This window comes from Cynocephalus volans, chromosome 1, assembly GCF_027409185.1.
Source record: "Cynocephalus volans isolate mCynVol1 chromosome 1, mCynVol1.pri, whole genome shotgun sequence".
NCBI lineage: Eukaryota > Metazoa > Chordata > Mammalia > Dermoptera > Cynocephalidae > Cynocephalus > Cynocephalus volans.
The window spans coordinates 103898215-103911904 of record NC_084460.1 but is presented as its reverse complement, the minus strand read 5'-3'; the positions used below and the strand labels follow the sequence as shown (position 1 = coordinate 103911904).

Genomic DNA, 13690 nt, shown 5'->3' with positions numbered 1-13690 from the left:
CCTCATCAAGAATTATTTTAAAATGTAAACCAGGTTCAAGTGGCAGACAAGGTATCAAGGAATCAGGCTGATGCTCCCAGATTACACTGTGGCTGTTCATAAGTCACTTAATCTTTCTGTGGTCACTCTTTCTACTTTCAAAATGGAGATACTGCTCTTGGACCTAACTCCACAGGGTTTTAGTGGGGAAAGGAGTCTGAAGAACAAGTATTTCGATCCAGTGATATTTGATCAAAGAATGAAAAGACTGAGGAAGAGCATGAGTAGTAGGTTCTCATACTAATGAGATCAGTAAATGTTTAGAAAACAGAAAATAAACTATTAGATAATATAAAATTCTAAAACTCTTGAAACAAGACTAGCCTGAGAGATTCAAATATGAAATCAAACCACAGACACGACAGCTGACCAGTTAGCACAGTTGGTTAGAGCACAGTGTTATAACACCAAGGTCAAGGGTTCAGATCCCCGTCCTAGCCAGCCGCCAAAAACAAACAAACAAACAAAAAACCAGATAAGATACATTTTATCGTTGAAGAATTTGTTGTAGATTCTCCATCAAACTTTGGAGGATAAGAAGGATTTTTTAAAATTTTAGATGATAAAGCACTAAAAATGTGGTTGGGCTTTGTTACAAAAGAACACAAGTTTCTTTCATTCTAGTTTAAAAGAATTAATAAACTATGCAACACCCCTCAGAAGGACACTGCAACATTTTCAACATTTATAGGACCTTGAGTTGTATAAGATAAAGCTACATTGTTCCCCAATCAAATGATAATAATACGAGCATGAAACACAGCTAAGAATTTCTAAAAATAAAACAATGCACAATGCACACCTTTAAAAAGATTTTCCCATCTCAGAACTTCAAACTTGCTCTTCCTTCTGTCCAAAACGCTCTGTCCCCACTTCTCCCACACATCCATCAGAGCACATGTTCCCTCTTTAAAGGGCCCTCTCTGATCACCTCCTTCCCTTTTCCTTCATAGAACCTACCACGTTTATAACCATGCAGTTGTTCTTATGATCATTTATTTTTGTCTGTTTCTCCAAGAGGCTGTATGTTCCCTAGGGCCAGGCACCATGCCCTTCTGTTTACCACAGAACGCCCCACACCCAGCACACTGCTGAGCAGGCCAGAACCTACTCTGGGTTCTTATTGGCTAGATGAAAAAATGAAAAATAGACATGAAAAACTGACCATAAATTTTCAAAGCCAGAAAACAGCAAGAAAAGATAACTCTTCAAATACCAAGAGGAGAAAGAAAAGGTTATTTGACATACTGTTCACTAACCACCAGTAAAGCCATTAGGATTTCAACCCCACGTGGGTAAAACACAGCCCTGTGCTATCCCTAGTGTGCTGATCTGTCTTGGCACGTGTGTGTCCTCTTCTCTGCTAGAACCAAGGTGGAAACCTACCCATTCTGGAACACACTACAGACTCTTCTCTAAGCTTAGGAAGCGGCCGCCCATGAGTACCCCAGCTGCGGCTCCTGTGCTCTGCGGCTCCCTGTTCTAAGTACAACCTAAGGAAGAAAATGGCCACAGACATAGCTCCTGTGTCCCTTCGTATGGGAACAGGAAGGCAGCCCTGGACATGCACAGTCAGGAAGTGCCCTAAATCCGTGCCTCTCCAAGTAGCTGTGGTGAAGGGCCAGCTTTTTTATTTTGACTCATACAAAAAATACCTTTAAAAAATTACGTTAAGTAAAGTAAGCCAGGTGCAGAAAGACAAATACTGCGTGATCTCACCCATATATGAAATCTAAAGAAGTGGTTCTCATGGAAAGAGAGAGTAGAAAGGTGGCTACCAGAGGCTGAGAAGGGGAGGAAGGGTGGAGGGGGGGAGAGGTTGCAACAGGTACAAAGTTACAGTTAGACAGGAAGATGGTGTTCTAGACGGACTTTGGCTAATGATATGGTATTGCATACTTCGAAAGAGCTAGAAAAGAGGATCTTGAAAGTTATCACCAGGAAGAAAGGATGGATATGCTAACTACCCTGAGCTGATCATTACTCAATACATGCAAGTATTAAAACACACTGTACCCCATAAACATGTACGAATAAAAATTTTTTAAATACAATAAAAATAAATTATTAGTAAAATAAAATGCCACTTATAAGACATAGCAATGTCAAATTGCTACAAAAAATTCTAAACACTCACTCTCAGCCTCCATGTTTATCTCACCACAGACCCATATCCGGCAGTCCAAGGACCAGCACCAGTCTGTGAACCACACTTTGAGTAGGAAAAAATGAAAATCCTAAAGCCTCTAAGAAACTCTACTCCACCAGAAGGAAGACACTGACCAAGCAAATCGCTGAATCTCTCCTAGCGATCTCTAGGAGAGATCTGGCAGGTTTGCTGTGAAGATTAATGATTAATACACCACTGGTACGTAGAGCGATGGTCTGCAAGTGGAAGCCGTTATTAATGTAACAAACCCTTGCAGGGTGCTTTTTGGTTTACAAAGCTCTTCTGATCCCCACAACACTTGAAAAGTATTCTCACCCGGCCTCAGTAGGCTGTCACACCATAGATGAGGGGGCACAGTGCCCTGAAGCAATGAGGATGGGACTGGGCCTAGAGGGACGCGGGTCTGCAGCGGGATGCACTTACGCTCTCTGGAACTCCGGGATGCTGAAGATGGCCTGCATGACAGAGCTGAGATAGCAGCTGTTGCCCAGGTTCTTCAGACCTGTGTACCCGGGGCCGTACATAGGCTTCAGCTTCGTCCCCGACTCCTGGATCACTTCCCACTCACTGACCCGCGGCTTGATGTCATTGTCCCGAAGCCCATTCTCTGTCTGGGGCAAGGGCATTGAAGAAAAATAACTTTAAAAGTGATTCCCATTCAAAGGTCATGTCCATGTATCATTTCTACTATCAGTGGATGTTTCTGCCTCTTTTCCCAATTACGTAGTGAAATAAACAACCTAATTAAAAGAGACTGAGAGATGGTGATGTTTGGACAATAACATAAAAGTACTTACTGCCAGGGAATTATACATTTAAAATGGTTAAAATGGTGGTTTTATAATAAAAAAACGCTTTAAAAAGATTTTCAAAAGAGAAAGACTGAGAGGGAAAGAGATAGAAGGAGGATGAAAGACAAACAGGAATCAAAAAAAAAGAAGCAAGTAGACTAATTTCAAAGGAAGATACAATACCAAAAAATAGGCAAGGCAGCTGGGAGACATGTGGAACAAACCACGGGAGCACCTTCAGAGAGGAGGGAGGTGTAAAGAAGAGCAGAGAAAAATAAACGGAAAAGCGGATGCGAGTGACAAAGAGGAGACAGAGAGAAAAAGAACGCGAGGAGAGGGACATGTCCTGGGAGCAAAGGGCTAGAACAAACGTGCACATTTAAACAGTGTCTCAAAGGGAAACATATTACACAGTCATGACATCAACTTGAAAACACAATATTAAATGAAGCAAAGTTTTCCCATCAACACTAACATGTTGGCTTATTCTTTTCACCGCCTAAGAGCTCTGCTTCCCTTCCTGAAACTAATTAAAATGATGTTGGTCACAGATAATTTTAAACGTCATTTCCCTGTACTTTTTCCCTTTAATGAACAAAAAGTGATTCACGCAAGTCGATCCATCAAAAGAGACAGAAATTTTGTGAGTAAATTCCAACAAAAACAAAACGGTACTTGTTGAGGTGCCATTTTTACTGTGACATAAAAAATCTAAGCTGGTAACCAAAGAAAATGCTAATTAATTACATTCAAGAAGTAAATGCAACAATTAAAACCTAAAACCTATAAAATGAAGATCCATGTTAGAGGAATGATGTATTAAATAAACCAAACAGTTCTCTCTCCCTCCCTCCAACTCCACCCCACGCCCCTGACCCCTATAAGGTGAGAACAGAAACAAAAATAGACCTTCTCACCCCATGCATGTGAAGCATGTCAATTCCAAAATGCGCTAAGTGCTTGGCCAACTGAGGATCCAAAACGGGTTCCTCTTCTTGGAAAGAATAAACATCTAAAGGATGAAGAGAAAATAAGCACTGAGATCTTGCAGTCAAGTCAGTCAATATTCAACATATACTTTTTGAGACCCTTCTGTGTACCAGCTTGGGATATATCACTGAACAAAACAAGCAAAAACTTCATTAACATTAACATTTAACTGGGGGAAAGACAGATGAGAAACAATAAACATAAGTAGTAGGTGTACTTTATAAATATACCCATATATCAATTCTTTTGATATTTCAGAAAGTTTTAAAAGAAACTTTTCTAAAACAAGAAAAAAAAACTGTCTAAAGTCAAAATAATTAAAAATTATACAAATATAATAGCCTAGCAGTTGGTTTCTCTAACCACAGTGGCACAACTCTACATTCAGGAAGAGGAAGGGTGAAGGAGAGGGGGTGACAGCCCCTGGCAAGGAGAAACTATGGGGGAACAGAGAGAACACACAGGCCCTCAGGGGCAGCTGAATGGCTGGTGGGGGTCTTAGGTCCAGGACAAAACAAAATTCTGCCTGTGGAACCCTCTACATTGTCAGACCTACCACCTCACCAGCTTCCACCTCCACCTGTCCCCTCAGCCCTTCTATCCTATGTTCACGTCCACACCTCACAGAACCAGTGGGAGAGCTGTGAAGACTGTGTAGTGCTTCCCAAACGTGTCCACCTCATGGCACACACAGAAAAAGACGGTAAGTCGGGACTCCAGGGCAACTCGGGAGCCTCCACCACCATGGGCCCCGCCCCACATCCCCAGAGCCACAGGGATTGGCATCTTGGCCATGTTGCTAACCCATTTGTGGCACACTAGTGTTGGTAAGCTCTGTGCTAGCGTGGCAGCTTCTCTCCTCAGGACAACAATATCCCACCTGGCAACATAATGCTTTCTACTGCACCTGGCTTCTCCTGCAGGGTGTGTGGACTTGAAGCAGCAGCCTCATCTGGAAGCTGGTTAGAAAAGCAGAATCTCAGGCCCCTCCCCGAACCTACTAACTGAGAATCTGCATTTTAACAAGATCCTCAGGGGCACAGCAAAGTGTGAGTAGAACTGCTTAGTTTCCCAAAGCTATCCAAACCACTGCCTTCTCTTCCTCACCCAGCACTGCAACAGGGAGAAGAAACAGACAGTTTCAAGCCCATTTGGCAGATGAAGAAAAGAGACTCATAGGGCCGAGCCCGTGGCGCACTCGGGAGAGTGCGGCGCTAGGAGCGCTCCTAGCGCGGCGACGCTCCCTCCGCGGGTTCGGATCCTATATAGGAATGGCAGGTGCACTCACTGGCTGAGTGCCAGCCACGAAAACGACAAAAAAAAAAAAAAAAAAAGAGACTCATAAATGCTAAGTGATTTTGCCTCATATCCCACAGGTTGCCCAGAACCCACATACTCTGACTCCTGGCCCAATCCTTTTCCCTCTATACCAGAATATTTCTTAAGACATATCAGAATACCAACAGACTCAGTGAAGTGTCATCCTAGGTCCTTAACAGAAATAGAAACTCAAAAACCACAATGTCCTCACTCCTAAATTTAAAAAACGCTATCTATTACGAGGAAAATAGATACAAAGACATCACTCTTGAAGGATGGTAAAAGACTGTCCGAGGAGTTTCCTACTCTTTGGAAAATCACCAGGAGGGTGGAAAAATGTAATGCCCAGAAGCTATGGTGACCTTCTGACCCATACCTGGATATGTGGAGACTCGCTGCCCCCAAAGAAGTCAACCTTTCTGTTATTAAAGATCTAACACTGTACAGCTTTCTCTTCTGCTCCATTTCTCTCCACTTGTAGAGAGCAGCCCCAATTTATATTTTTTTAAATATAACTCAATGTTCTCAAAAGCAAAAACAAAAGATAAAATCCCAGCCCAATTAAGAAAAAAATTCCAAAAAGTTTAAATACAAAAAAAAGCCTAAATATCTTTGAACTAATAACTTGAAACAAATACTTCAACAATATTTTTAATCTACGACAAGTGACAGAAAAATACCACTCAAATACTGGCTGGAGGGTGAGCATGGCACTCCATAAGCACTTTAACTTTAGTTATTATTAATTAGTGGTTTGGTTTTGAAGATGTAAGTCTTTAAGCCTCTAATAATGAGAGCTCTATTAGAAAATAATGAAGTTGCTAGAACTGCACCACTGGCATTGGCCTAGGATTTTGAAATGAGCGAAAATCATGCAGCCCTCGACAGTTCCTAACCTGTTAGGCCCTTGGCACATTGAGAAAATAACATTTCCTACCTCCAGTTGTTAACTGTTCCAAAGATACAACATGATTTGGTCAGACACTATAGTTATTTCTGACCCCAATGACAAAAACAGTTTAGTGAGTAACATACAAGAAATCTAAAACTGAGCTGTGACTTTTAAACTTAGCAATCGTGAAGGACTTATAAACATGTAGTCATAGAAAAGATTTTTAAGTGGGCTCAGTGGCTAAAATACTGCCTTACACGATGGTACGTCAAAAAGTTCCTGGAAAGGTTTGTATTATCTCTCAATTCTAATTTTCCCAGGAGCTTTTTGAAGTACCCTCATGTTTTTCATTGGGAAACTCATTTTATCTCCAATTTCAGCTTAGCAAAGTCCTATCTTAGCTCAGAAATTATCGTAACCAACAGTAATGCCTAACAGGTAACACCCTTCATATCCCCCAACTTGGCCTAAAATTTGGAGCCAAAAAGTACAGTTAAGAAGTTTACAGAGGGAGTCTCCCACGAAGAGCTCAAGCAGCACTTCATGAGTTAACTACATTCATTTTAGAAGTAAACCAGCCGTTTCGTTTCAAGTTAAATGACAAATTGAACCACAGAGAGGCAGCAATCCACAGAAGAAAAAAGATAAAAGAAAATTTTTAGAACAGAATACCCCAGTCATGTGATAAGCGTGTTCGAAAACAGCATGTGCAATAAGTTCAAAAATTAATTAAGGAAAAAGATAGTAGCAATGGAGACTGACACTGGAACCAAGACTGAGCATCTGTAAGGAATCTTATCAAAATGGTAATAATAACTTATCTCTGAATGGGAAGATTTCTTTTTCTTTTTTTGTTTTTTTCTAAATGTATTTTAGAAAATATTTTGATTTTTAAAATGTTTTATAAATAATTACCAAAGATTTAAATGATTCTGTTGGCTAGTCAGAGTGCCACTGGTCATCCTTGTTCAGCCACACAGATTAAGTCACTCGCTCATTTAGTCATTGTAGTCAACAAATATTTACTGAGCATCAAATATATATTGATACTGAGGATATAATGTTAATTAAGATAAGCAAGATCCCTGCCCTCATAAGTCTAAAGTTTAATATTTCAGATAGTCTTAGAGGAAATGCAGGCTTGGTGTGAAGGACCTCAGCCTACATCTCTTGGCTATGGTTTAGCCAGGTGACTTTAGGCTCTTTTCCTAAGCCCCAGAAAGTATTGGAAGTCCAAATCCTCCCTCCAGATCTCCACACAGGAAAGCAGAAGGGAGAGAGAGGTAAAGATGTATCCCAACGAGTTCTTGTGTTTAGGAAGAGAAACAACCAGCTCTGCTATCCTGCTCACAGCTCAAGTGGAGAGGAAAACAGAACTCCTGGCCAAACCCCAACCAGCAAGTCAGAGGAGAGAGAGGAGGAAAGTTCTCTTTGGAGTAAGTGCCAGTCTGCCCTCCCAAACTGCACCTCTTCCCCATGAGTTTATATCTGTGTGCCTGCCACAGACGATAAAAGAAGAGAAACAAGAGAATGTTCCGGCAATTACACTGGAAAAATAAACACAAAATGAATGAGGTCAGAGGCATATACAATCACTTTAAAGAAAGAATATAACTCTCAGGCCAGACAAAACCTAAACTGTAGTCAGGAAAGAAAAACAGGTAAGAGTAAAAAGATATCAATGAAATAGAAAAAAAAGAGAAAAGGTGAATCAGAGGATTTTGTTGGTGTGTCTTCCTCCTTTTGTTTACTCCACAAATATTTACTGAGCAGTTAGTATTTACGAGGGGCCATGCTCCGTGCCAGAGTGTACAGCAAATGTGGCACCCAAGCCCCACAATCCTAGGTGAGCAGCATTAAACAGTTACAGGATCCTGTGAAAAGTGCCACACTGGAGCAGCATGAGGCACTATGGAAACACACAGGAGGGGCACAAGCCAGGTCAAAACTGAAACGAAGCCGGCAATATCTAGATCCCAAGCCCTCAGGGTATGAGAAACTCAAGGGAGTTTATGCCCAGGTCAGGGGTAAAGAGAATCAAAGAAGAAAGACCAACTTGAGATGCTATTGAGCTGATGCAGCGAATGGATGGGCAATTTCACAGCTGCCTTGGCATCTCTGGAAGACTCTCCTGCAATCACTCAAGGCAGTGGAGCATCCTCTTAGGTCAACTGGTTTCCATGATGGAAGAAAAACACACCCTCTCCTACCTCCATCCCACCTCACTCCCTTCCCATCGAGAACTCATCCTCGCTTGCCAAAACAATGTCTCCTCCCACAGCGGAGAGCTTTCTGTTTGTTTGTTTGTGTGGTGATCTGTTTCTTGGTTTGTTTGTTGCTGTGCCCATGGGGACCCAGAGTAGAACTTGATATGAGGCCCATTTTTACTATGCATGCCACCACACTGGCTTAGTCTGGGGGATCAGGGCTTCTTTGAAGAACTAAAATCTAAGTTGAGACCTCCAGAATGAGTAGTGGTTTCTCACTGAACAAGTATATCCTTATTGGATGAAAGGAAACCAGGATGGCAAATCACACTACTGTTAAATACCTGAGCCCACAACCTTCTTGGATTCCATGTTCACTAAGCAATCTTCTAAATATAATTCGGCTTCCCACAGGGAAGGAATGTACTGGTCAAGCCGACGTAAACATCCCACTTACTGGCAGTTGTGTTTCTCATTACGAACAGAAAGACAAATGCCCTGACTTTGAGCCTTTGTCTCTTGTGAGTTGAATGAGCGGGAGTGAGCCCAGCAAGGGAAGGAGATGGACCCCTCAGCAGGGGTACCCTTCCCGGGAGATGGCTACCACACCCCGAGAGAGCACATGGGCCCTCCTGGGCCTCAACAGCCACAAAGCTCATCAGTAGACATTTAAGAAAACTTCATGCATGTTCTTATTAATTTATGTGGCTTTTAAATACACAATAGCTAGCAATCTATTCAACAGATTTAAAGAAAACCAAAATAGAATTGATGTATCTCATAAACTAATATGAAATAATTATACTAAAAATAATCGTTTTTATTAAAACCAACTCTGCACAACTTAGGTAGGAATCAGAGCCAAACCCTTTTCAAAAAGTTAACACTACTTCAGCTAAATTAATTCAAAAACCCTCATCACAGGGTTTGCAATGATCTGCATTGTTGTTGCCCAACGTTTTATAGTTTCTATGATTAAAATGGGAGTATGCATTCAAATATTCTCAATTATATGATAAGAAAAACTTAAAAGTTCTCCCTCCTTCACACACACACACACACACACACACACACACACACACACACACACACACACACCTTAACTATGGTAGATAATGGGTTAATAGTCTTAATAGCCAGAATTCTTAAAAACCAATAAAAAAAACCTACACATACACCTACTAGAAAATTAGCCTAAGAAATGCACAAAAAGAACTACAAATGGTCAAGAATACTTGAAAATGAAAAATGTTCAGCCTCACTAGTAAAGCAAATTAAAACAAGATACCAAATTAGCAAAGGCATTTTAAAAGTTTTAATATGCAAAGTTGTCAAGGATTTGTTGAACTGGGTACTCTCATACACTGCTGGTGGAAATGTAAATTACTGCAAGTGTTTAAAAGAGAAGCTCAGCAACTGAAAATTTTAAAAATTCAACCTTTTCTCATAAGAATTTATACTAAAGAAATAATCAGACAAACACCCAAAGATTTGCATATATATATAAGAATATTCATCAGAATAGCAAAAATTTTGTGACAACTCACAGGGCATTAGTGAAATGACTTACAGAACCATCAAGGTCAAACCTAAGGTTACTAGAGATGGGGGGGAGGGAGCAAGGGGTTTGGGGGAGGGACAGGTTGGGTAAAGGGCGTAAAGAAAAATCATGATTCGTAATAATGAAAATGCTAATAATAATAAATAAATAAATACTGAATGCTTAATAACATGAAAAAATATAAAGTAATGTTAAATAGAGAAAAATAAGAAATAGAACTTTATATATATAGTGTGATCCAATTTTTGTAAAAATGGTGTGTGTGTGTGTGTATGTTAAGAATTCACTTAAGAACAAAAATAATATTGAAAGGAAATATCTAAAATGTTAACAATTATTAGTCTGGAGTCAGGCTATTCCTAGAGATTTTTATTTATCTAAACTTTTCTATTTTCTACATATGTTACACTAAACACGTTTCTTGTATAAGCAAGGAGAAAATATAAAACTTTCCTTCTTCAAACTAAAAGAAAAGAAACTCTAGATTTACTCTAAATAGCAGTTTGAAAATAAGTTTCCCACTAGAAAAAAAGTTTCTGGAAAGTTAAAGATACATAGAGAATGGAATTAACCCTTGCCTTTATTATTAGAACGCATTTAAATAAAATCTAATTATTTAAATGCTTATATACCAGTTGGTTCATTTAACAAAAGTATTTGTGCATAGCATGTGTAAGATTTTGTATGGAACCTAAAGAAGACTAAGACATAGCCTTGCCTTCAAACAAGTAAAAATCTAGAAGAACTAAGCCATATATACAAATAGTTATAGTCTTAGGTTGTTCTGCAAACTGGATTTCTAATATCTGGTCTTATAAAAGCACTACACAAGATAGCACAGAAAATAGGAAAATGTTGGGCCGGCCCGTGGCTCACTCGGGAGAGTACGGTGCTGATAACACCAAGGCCCCGGGTTCGGATCCCATATACGGATGGCCGGTTTGCTCACTGGCTGAGCGTGGTGCTCACAACACCAAGTCAAGGGTTAAGATCCCCTTACCGGTCATCTTTAAAAAAAAAAAAAAAAAAAAAAAAAAAAGAAAATAGGAAAATGTGAATTATTCTCCCCTTGCAATTTTACCCAAAAGAATTCCTACATTGCAAACCTTTCTCTCTGTAACCCCCTAAAGGGACAAGAAGGCTTTATACAGCAGTCATTCAACACCCATTTATTGAATAACAATAACCTGAAAGCATGGTGCTATAACCCGGAATCCAGAGGCACATCCTGAACTTCCTCTTTAAATTTGGGAAGATTAAATCTTGCTTGTACATAGGGTTATTGGTTGATTCACTTTGGGAGAAAATGTTTGGTACCAGCACCTAGGACTCTTAACTATTTTTTTCTAATGAGTTAAATTCTGTGAAATTTGGAAGCAGGAAAATTCTGCAAAATGTGAAACAAAAGAATCCTGGCATGACCTAACTGCCAGCCCTGCAGTATAAAACCAATGAGAAACTAAACCAGTTCAATGGAAAAGCAATGGTTGGGGAGAAGTGTCCCATGTTTGGTGAGAAGCTCTTGGACAATGAACTCTGAGGCAGGCTAATTTAGGCATAGAAAAATAACAGGAAGAGTGGGTGGGGTGGGTTGGGGTGGGTAGGCGGGCCTCGGTGGGGGGTGCGGAGAGAGTGAGTGGCTGAGGGGCGTGATGGGAGAGGCGGCCGTGGCCGCGGGGCCTTGCCCGCTGCGCGAGGACAGTTTTATGCGCTTCTCGTCGCAGAGCAATGTGTACGGGTTGGCAGGTGGCGCCTACGGGCGCGGGGAGCTCCTGTCTGCCACCCTTAAAGGCAAGGTGCTCGGCTTTCGCTACCAAGACCTCCGACAGAAAATCCGTCCAGTGGCCAAGGAGCTGCAGTTCAACTACATCCCCGTGGATGCCGAGATTGTCTCCATCGATGCCTTCAACAAGTCGGCCCCAAAGCAGGGCCTAGTTGTGGGGATCACATTCATCAAGGATTCAGGGGACAAAGGCAGCCCCTTCCTTAACATTTACTGCGATTACGAGCCTGGCTCTGAGTACAACCTTGACTCCATTGCCCAGAGCTGCCTAAACCTGGAGCTCCAGTTCACTCCTTTCCAGCTGTGCCATGCAGAGGTCCAGGTCGGGGATCAACTGGAGACCATATTTCTCCTGAGTGGGAATGACCCAGCCATTCATCTCTACAAGGAGAACGAGGGGCTGCATCAGTTTGAGGAACAGCCTGTGGAAAACCTCTTCCCAGAGCTCACGAGCCTGACCAGTAGTGTCCTCTGGCTTGACGTCCACAACCTCCCTGGCACATCCCGGCGCCTCTCAGCTCTTGGCTGCCAGAGTGGTTATGTTCGTGTTGCCCACGTGGACCAACAGAATCGAGAGGTTTTGCAGACATGGACGATCCTGCAGGATGGCCCAATCTCCCGAGTGATTGTGTTCAGCCTCTCAGCCCCCAAGGAGACCAAGGACAGGCCACAGCAGGAAGAGTACAGTGTGCTTGTGGCCAGCATGTTGGAGCCAGCAGTGGTGTATTGGGATCTGCTGAGCCGCGGCCTTGAGGATCAGCTTCTCCTGCCCGGCAGTGACCAATTTGATAGTGTCCTCTGTGGCCTGGTAACCGATGTGGATTTGGATGGGCGGCCAGAAGTCCTGGTGGCCACCTATGGACAGGAACTTCTCTGTTACAAGTACTGGGGCCCAGAGCCTGGGTTCCACCTGTTGTGGCAGCGGAGTTTCTCCAGTCCCCTGCTGGCCATGGCTCATGTGGACCTGACCGGGGATGGGCTGCAGGAGCTTGCGGTGGTCTCCCTGAAGGGTGTGCACATCCTGCAGCACAGCCTGATCCAGGCCTCGGAGCTGGTCCTGACCCGGCTTCGCCATCAAGTGGAGCAGAGGAGACGTCAGCCACAAGGGCTGGGGGACAGAGTGTGTCCAGGGCCCTCTGAGACCCCAGTCTCCTGAGCACCCACCCACCCATTCTTCCCAGGCCTGGGCCGATTCATGGGGTGCTCGCTTCCAGCTGTTGATGGAGGTTGGGGGGTAGGCATCCTGAAAGAGGGGATGCTCTCCCCAGACCCTCCCCCCTCCAGCTTTGCTCCAGTGTACCCTGTGACCCCGGCTAACCCGCTTTTCTCTCTGCGCCTCAGTGTGGGATGACCCTGCCCAATCCTCTCCACTTTCGAAAAGAATTGGTCAGCTGACAGTTATTTATGTGTCCAGAGGAACAAAGCTTTCACAGTTGTCTTCAAAAAAATAAATAAATAAATAACAGGAAAAGAAAAAAGAGAGGACAGATGTCTTTATATTCTCCTAACAATATCTTATCTTAAAGAAAAGAAGAAACATACTAAATAATGCCTGGAAAAAAGGAGAAGACTGGGCTGGGTGTTAGTCCAGATCTGTGCTCAATAAATACTTTCTTTGATGATCAGATGATGGGTTCTTTTAGCCTCTGCTGAATATTTTAGTTTCTCATTATTGACGTGGATATTGTTTCCATTTCCCTCTCAAAACGGTAGAAAGAATTAATTGTACAAACATGGCCAAAAACTAGTGCTCCTGAGCATACTGCATGGAAGCAAAAAGAAACAACTGATTCTGAAGCTAGTAGGAAACAATTCTAATCCTTCAAAGAACGTCAACACCATCGCTGCCAGATGATTTCAGGCATGCGTCAACACTCAGTATCCTTTAAAACTCATCTTCTCCATAATTAATCCATTTGTTCCCAAAATGATACTAA

The 13690-nt window shown here is 42.1% G+C and overlaps 2 protein-coding genes across 3 annotated transcripts in view; one reads left to right on the top strand and one right to left on the bottom strand.

The window, feature by feature from the left end:
* Positions 1 to 13690, bottom strand: part of USP13 (ubiquitin specific peptidase 13) — a 115099-nt gene that overhangs the window by 52605 nt on the left and 48804 nt on the right. For both annotated transcript variants that reach the window (XM_063090043.1, XM_063090046.1), the window contains exons 7-8: positions 3918 to 4012; positions 2633 to 2820 (exon numbers count right to left, since the gene is read on the bottom strand). In XM_063090043.1, coding sequence (XP_062946113.1) covers positions 2633 to 2820; positions 3918 to 4012 — 283 coding nt within the window. The remainder of the gene's footprint in view (positions 1 to 2632; positions 2821 to 3917; positions 4013 to 13690) is intronic.
* LOC134387895 (KICSTOR complex protein kaptin-like) lies at positions 11616 to 13001 on the top strand. The gene has a single exon (XM_063110483.1). It carries the CDS (start codon positions 11623 to 11625, stop codon positions 12907 to 12909), a length of 1287 nt encoding a protein of 428 aa, XP_062966553.1. The 5' UTR covers positions 11616 to 11622; the 3' UTR covers positions 12910 to 13001.